This window comes from Helianthus annuus, chromosome 14 (genome assembly GCF_002127325.2).
Source record: "Helianthus annuus cultivar XRQ/B chromosome 14, HanXRQr2.0-SUNRISE, whole genome shotgun sequence".
NCBI lineage: Eukaryota > Viridiplantae > Streptophyta > Magnoliopsida > Asterales > Asteraceae > Helianthus > Helianthus annuus.
In genome coordinates this window covers 25,221,467-25,229,196 of record NC_035446.2, presented here as the reverse complement: position 1 = coordinate 25,229,196, position 7,730 = coordinate 25,221,467, and the positions used below count along the sequence as shown (strand labels likewise).

Below are 7,730 nucleotides of genomic sequence, written 5' to 3'. Positions count from 1 at the left end.
AATTGTGATAGTTTGTTAACATCTGAACATGTTAAAGAAAGACGTTGAAGTGCACCCACAAAACCGCGGTAGTCAGTGGGGATAAGGGTTGCCATCAAGCTGATGAGCAAGAGGGTGTCATTGAGGTGGAAGCATGTTTCCAATCACTCATGTTGGCACATTTAAGAATCTCGAGAATATGTTTAGTTTGAGAAAGGAATAAACTGTTAGATATGAAAGTTTGCCAATGTCTAAAAAAGAATAACGATTAGCAAGAAAGGTGATAAACGCATTTACTAGAGAAATATTTAGTCCAGTGATGATGATATCATCAACATATACAAGAATGTATATGGTTGAAGCAGTAGAATGATTGACAAATAGTAAAGAATTGGAGATAGTCAGCTTAAAATGAACCGAAAGAAGATTGTTTTTAAGTTCATTATACCAAGGCGTGATGCTTGTTGAAGATTGTTTGCAAACGTGATTAGGAAGGGAGGAGCCCGGTGGCTAAGACATACATATAGACAACTTCGGGAAGGGTTCCTTGAAGAAAGGTGTTATTGATGTCTAGTTGGCGAAGACGCCAATTGTAAGAACTAAGAAGTAGCTATAACAAGGATGAGATGGAGGGAAGCCGGTTTGACAACGAGACTAAACCACGTAAATCCTCGTGTCTACTTCTTCTATTTTACCATCAACCTGCAACTTGATCAGCAGGTTGCTTATCTGAATTGGACCCCCAACAAAAGTCACCACTGCTGCTCATGTCAGTCACACACCAGCTGCTAGTTCCTCAGCCGCTGCTGGCACGGTTCTTTTAGATCAAGAAAGGTCGTCGAAAACTGACCAAAAAGTTTTCTGGTCAGTGGAAAATCATTGTTCTTAAAGATTCTGCATATAACATGCTGTTGAAAAAAAAAATAGTGCAATTACAATTAAAACTAAAACTATTACAATAGACCACTTGACTTTCTCCGGGAGACCTTTTTTTTAGAAAATTTCTAAACAGAAACTTAAACGGCTATATTCCCAACGAAACATAATCTGAATTAACTTGTTACAGTTTATCAATGCCTAATCTTCTTAACACCATCCTTGGACAAACCTCCACTCGTAGCAATTGTGACGCTTCTTTTATTACCAGTGGAAAACACCTCAGCCGAAACATTGAGAATACCATTAGCATCTATGTTAAAGCAAACCCTGTACCTTTGTTCGCCTGCTGGAATGTCATGAATTGTGAAGGTGTCAAGAAAGATATTTTCTTTAGTACTTGTACCCTCACCTTGATAGACATGAAACGACACAGATGATTCGTTCTCGGAGAATGTACCATAAACACGCTCCATGACAGTGGGTATGGGTGTGTTCCTAGGTATCACAACGCTCATAACATCTATATGAACCCTCATACCAAGAGAAAGAGGGGTCACATCTAATAGCATCAAATCCCGCACTTTCTTGTTCCCATAACCACTTAAGTTTGCAGCAAACACCGCAGCACCATAAGCCACAGCTTCATCAGCATTAATGCTCTTGCAGAGAGGCTTCCCGTCAAAAAATTCAATCAGCATTTGTTGTACTTTAGGAATTCGTGTCGACCCACCGACAATAACCACGTCATCAACATCGCTCTTGTGCATATTTCCGTCTCTCAAACAGTTCTCCACATGCTTAATGCACATGTTAAAGAAACCAGCATTAATCTCCTCGAATTTTGCCCTGCTAAATTTAGTTGAGAAGTCAATTCCCTCGTATAAGCAATCGATTTCGATTGGTATTTGTGTTGTTGAAGCCAAATCCCTCTTTGCTTTCTCACATGCGATTTTCAACCTCGTCTTTGCTCTTGCATTCTCGCTCACGTCCTTTTTTTCTTTCTTTTTAAAAACTTCAACACAATGATTCACTATCAACTGGTCAAAATTTTCGCCACCCAAGTGAGTATCGCCACCCACTGCTTTAACAGTAATTGTACCATCCTTGCCAATCTTGAGAAGAGACACATCAAAGGTTCCTCCACCCATATCAAATATCAATATGTTTTTCTCTTCAGGGCAGTTTACATCAGCACTCTTGTCTAGACCATATGCGATAGCTGCTGATGTGGGCTCGTTAATCAAGCGCATAACATTAAGGCCAGCTAACACACCAGCATCCATGGTTGCCTGTCGTTGCTTGTCACTAAAATACGCAGGAACGGTTATGACTGCATCGGTAACAGTTGTTCCAAGAAATGATTCAGCAGCCTCCTTCAAACTTGTTAGAATCATTGATGATAATTCTTCTGGTGAAAACTTCTTTTCATTCGACTCGTGTTCAAATACGATGATTGGCTTCTCCCCAGAGCCTTCAATTATCTTAAAAGGTCTAGTTTCTATGTCTTTCTGCACTACACCATCATTGAATCTGGCTCCCATTAAACGTTTAACATCTGCACATATTTATCAAAAAAAAATGCAAGGCCATCAAAAATAAAGCTCCTAAAATATATATGAAAGTTGTTGATCAAATGAAGTTACCAATAACAGTGTTTTTGGGGTTCCTGGTGATCTGATTTTTTGCGGCCTCGCCTACTAACATTTGTATTCCATCCCAAGCAACGCATGAAGGAGTGATTTTGTTACCTTGTTGATTAGGAATGATCTCCACACGGTTGTGCTTATCAAACCAGGCTGCCACACAAGAATATGTTGTTCCAAGATCAATGCCGATCGCAGTTCTTTCGACTCGCCTGGTCATCTTAAAACAAGTAGGAGTGAACAAATTATGGATTATTGCAGAAAAACTAGATAGGAATATGAAGGTCTCTTGAAACTGTAAAGTCAGGGAAACCTCAAGCGACCTATAAACGAACTAAAAAGCATTGGGAAATCTAAATAGTCAACTTGTTTCAAAACTGATTTTTTAAAACGTTTTCAATTTCTGCTTTATTATTTTATTTTTGTCATAAAAAAATTAGAAGATAATAAGTACACCACGTAACTATAATAGTAAAAAATGGAGTTTTTTTCAAAAGTGGTGTTGGTGAAAAACTTATTTATCAAAATGGGTGATTTAAAAAATATTACTAAAATAGGTGTTTTTTTAGAGTTTTTTTTTTCTCAAAATAGTGTTGGTGAAAAACTTATTTACCAAAAAGAGTGATTTTTAAAAATATTTACCAAAATTAATGATTTTTGAAAGTTACATTTCTCACTCTTAATTTATTAGATAAAATCATTTTCCTAGCAAAAGTATGTTCTTTAACAAGAGTTATAAAAAGTTTATAACAAAATTAAAAAACAATTTGTTGAATCATGAAACTTTACATTTTCAATTAAAATTTTTTTAACCTTTATAAAAGAACGTCTTTAACTCTTTATATACGTTATTTTAACATATATGTTTTTAATCCTTTGGTAAATATTTTCTTAATTACTTATAATATAATATATCATTTGTTATCTGGAAAGTTGTATTATATAACATACTAGGTTAGAACCCCGTGTATTACACGGGTTGAATAAATGTAATTTTATATACTAAATAAAAAAACATTATATTTTTAAAAACCCATTTATTACACGTGTTGAGTAAATATAATTTTATATATTAAAAAAATAAAAAATTATATCTTTAAAAACCTCGTTTATTGTGCGGGTTGAATAAATGTAATTTTATATACCACACAATAAAAAGTTATATTTTTAAAAAACCATGTGTATTCACGGGTGGAAGAATATAATTTTATATACTAAATAATAAAAAAATATTTTAAAAAACTCCGTGTATTATACAGGTTGAATAAATCTAATTTTATATAGCAAATAATAAAAAAATGATATATCTTTAAAAACCCTGTATATTACATGGGTTTATCTATTGTTAAAAAAATCTTTAAAATTATACCTTTAAGAGCCTCGTTTGTTGTGCGGGTTGAAGAAATGTAAATTTATGTACCAAACACTAAAAAGTTATATTAAAAAAAAAAACCTTGTGTATTCACATGTTGAAGAAATGCAATTATATACTAAATAATAAGTTATATTTAAAAAAAAAACTCCATGTATTATACGGGCTTTAATAAATCTAATTTTATATAGCAAATAATAAAAAAATGTTCTATCTTTAAAAACCCTGTGTATTACACGGGTTTATCTATTGTTAAAAAAATCTTTCTAAATCAAAATGGATTTTTTTTATTATTTTTTAAATTAGGTTAATACTATTTTAAATTTTTGATTTGATTATATTTTATTAAAGGAAATAAAAAAGTAAAATAGAATTAATTAAAGACCACTCCAAAAAATCTTTATTATCTTTCTTGCGAGAGGTGATATGCATATATCGAAAAACTTAGTTATACTGTCAAAACTTAAAAAAAAAATTTGTTGTTTGTAGCATAATTAGTTTTTTTCTAACGGAGGTTAAAAATTAATATAAATTAAGACTTTACAATTTGAAATTAAGTTTATGCCAATAATTTAGGGTTGATAAGATTTATATTAATTTAATTGATATTTAATAATTTAAATTAAATAATAATTATCTAAAATTAAGGATGGACTAGAATAATGACAAGTGTCCTAAAGTTGGTTTCTTTTATTATATAGTATAGATATAGACTAGGTTAGTAACCCGTGTACTACACGGTTAAAAATAAAAATATATAAGTCATAAGTATATAAATAAATGGTATATATAACTCTAAATGAAACTATATATTACTTTAAGTAATGAATAACAAAAATTACAATTCCCAAACCTATAAATGATTCACAAATCCCTTAGATATTTCATTGTATACAACATAAGTTATTGACTCCTATGTTGGTTATCACCAAGGTTCTATAAAGAACACCTCACTGGACTGGACTGGGTAAATTATGAGTTAGTTTCAGTTGCACATAAGATTAAATTAACAATATCAGGCCGGACTTCCATTTTCTTCCAACAATATCAACACCTAACCATTCTTGAGGATATCTCATGACGTTGCATCCGAAAACTGATTTATTTCTCCCTTGAAACATACAAATAAAAAATATAAAGCAACAAACATGCATAAAGATAGATAAATATCACACGATCTTTTTCCATTGGTCCCCAAGTTGCATTGTGCGTACAGTTAGATTAGCAAACCTAAACATAATTCAAACAAATTCTTAAATGATTAAAGCAAATAGTAAATAAAAATTAACATTCAAAATCAAATTCTTACATTTGTCATCTCCTTCATTGCATGTGTGGTGTCCGTCATAAATAAAGTCATCCTAAATCCTACACCAACACCCAAATTGGGTTATGAATCAAGTACCCATATAAAAACATATATAGAGAATGATTAAAAGCAAAACAAATAAAAGATACTTTTCATTTTACAACTTTTAATGTGATAAAAACCTATTTTAGATACCTGCATAATAGTGAAAAAAAAACATTTTCATACAAAAATCTTTTTATATTTTAATAATGTTTATCAAGTCTTGTGGATGCTTGACTCGTAAGCCAATCGTTCTTCACCAAAGCCTAGAAAATATTAGAATAAAGCAAACAATAGATGGAAAAAATGTGATATAATTGAAACTTAGGGTGAGAGGGGCACTCCCCTAAGAGGGGAGTCCCCTCTCTTACGCATAACCAATCCTCGTGTGCCACGTCAACTCCCATCTTAAACTCCCCTCACACCCTCAATTTGATAGCGCCACTCCCCTCTTAACTCCCCTTGTTTTTTTATTCAAAAAAAAAAAAAGGTTTTGATTGGTTGAAAGTGAGGCTGGCCCACCATCTCCCCCTCACCTTCATCAGTGACTTCTCCCCGCTGCCACTCACAGAATCGGGTCACCGCAGGGATGGCGGCAGTGTTCCCGATCGGTGGATAGGGTCACCGAAATGCCTCCCTGCTGGTGCCCCGGATACCCTTACAGCAAAATCTTTTGGAATTAATTCCATATATTACGAGGAAGAACTATTTGATATATATCTTGTGCAGAATGCCCAACTGCATCAATTTCCAATTTCTCACTACTAAATTGTTAGCTTCATTTGACACCAACAACATGTACATTTTGTACAACAATAGTTCCAAATCTAATGTTAACCTTCAAAAGCCAGAGAAAAAAATTAGTAAACTCGTTGATTAAAAGTTACAAAATTACAAGTTAATTTACACGGGTTGAATAAGCAAAAGTTGTTTTTATTTTGTAAAGAGAGAAATAGATCAAGTTCGTATTGCTGACAATGAGAAAATAGAAACACTAATGACAATCAGAAGCTCAAGGTCAAGTTTTAAAGTCAAACATCTCTTCTTTTCACATATTATGAAGTTTCTAGTTTTTTATATAACAACATTTCATAATATTATCCATTGTATTTTATGGGTCTTGAACACTCGCAGAATGTTGTTAATTAATTGGGACCGGATATTAATCAAAACTAAGAATAGAAAACAAAAGAATTATGAGGGGAGCAGTAAATCAAGTGAAGATATATTAAAAGAGGTTGTGGATGCAGAAGCAAAAGATTAACATGCAAAGATTTATTTTTTTTGTAAAAACTATATAGAGTTGTTTAACTACCACTCCCCATTCTTGAAAATCAATTTAATAATAAATATTTCAACATCTAATTGTGATTCAGAAACATTAATACCAATATTTTCTTTTTTCACACAAGAGTAATATGTGGAAGTGATTGTAAAGTCATCATACCATATAAACATATAAATATAAAGATGAATAAAGAAATTGAGATGCGATTTTGAAGTTGGGTTAGAAATTAACCCAAAAACGAATCTGATTATCCAAATCAACACATTTATCTAAAATGATTTGCAAAAAACGAACCTTATTGACCAATTATTCAAAGGCGCAACAAGAAATACACAAATTCGTGACAACAATTATTTTTACAAACACATCCAGTGTCAGGATTGTGTACAAATCTTGATAAAAATCAATTTAAATTTGAAGTCTCAATCTATAACAAAGAGATTGCAGCTTAATCGGAGTTATAGTTCTATTTTATTTGACTTTTAGGAATGTGAAGATTATTAGGAGTAAAAATAGGAAATTATTTTAGTTTTTTTATTAAAAAATGAAGATATTCTATAATTGATTCCCTCCAAAATGTTGGATTGTCAAGGGTGCCATGTGGCAACCCAAGTTTTTCATTTATTAGATAGGATATGTTTTATATACACCATCGATCCAAATACGCTATTAACTAATCAATACAGTAATTAACATACTAAACTAGATATATGTGAGTTGATTGAACATATTAGCTTTTCATAAGTGGATTTTATATTTATGTTATATTTTTACTTTAAGATGATGTATTTTTATTTTTATATGTATAAAGTATTAAATAATAGCTTTGCACATTGGCGGATCTACAAGGGGGTCAGGAGGGTCCATTGACCTTCCGGCCGGCCAACTTTACCTTATACCGGAGTGCTTTATCGGGAAAAAAATTATATCTTGACCCTCTCGATTGTGTCAGATCGAGTAGTTAAAGCTAAATGAGAAAGATCTGGTAACTAAATTCAAAGAATTTCTGGCTGGTGGCGATGATGCAGTGGTCCGATGAAGTTGTTCGGCATTGAACGATTAAGTTAGATGCAGAGATAACAGGGAGACACAAGATGATAAAATCGATTTTTTTAATTTTTTATTAACTAAAAGGTAAAAGGTCCAGTACAACAATGCATTATTTTATTAATTTTAGAGTAAATTACGTTTTTGGCCCCTGTGGTTATATCACTTTTA

At 32.2% G+C, this 7,730-nt stretch overlaps 1 protein-coding gene across 1 annotated transcript; it reads right to left on the bottom strand.

Annotated features, from left to right (window-relative positions):
- Positions 1-945: 945 nt before the first annotated feature.
- Positions 946-2,791, bottom strand: LOC110905386 (heat shock cognate 70 kDa protein). The gene is made up of 2 exons (XM_022151176.2): positions 2,502-2,791; positions 946-2,413 (listed from the first exon to the last, which is right to left on the bottom strand). Exons 1-2 carry the CDS (start codon positions 2,719-2,721, stop codon positions 1,050-1,052), a joined length of 1,584 nt encoding a protein of 527 aa, XP_022006868.1. The 5' UTR covers positions 2,722-2,791; the 3' UTR covers positions 946-1,049.
- Between the last annotated feature and the right edge of the window lie 4,939 nt (positions 2,792-7,730).

Coding starts and splice junctions, on each gene's coding strand:
- LOC110905386 (XM_022151176.2), bottom strand. CDS start 2,721: ATGACCAGGCGAGTCGAAAGAACTGCGATCGGCATTGATCTTGGAACA. Junction 2,414..2,501: donor CCCCAAAAACACTGTTATTG/GTAACTTCATTT, acceptor AAATATGTGCAG/ATGTTAAACGTTTAATGGGA.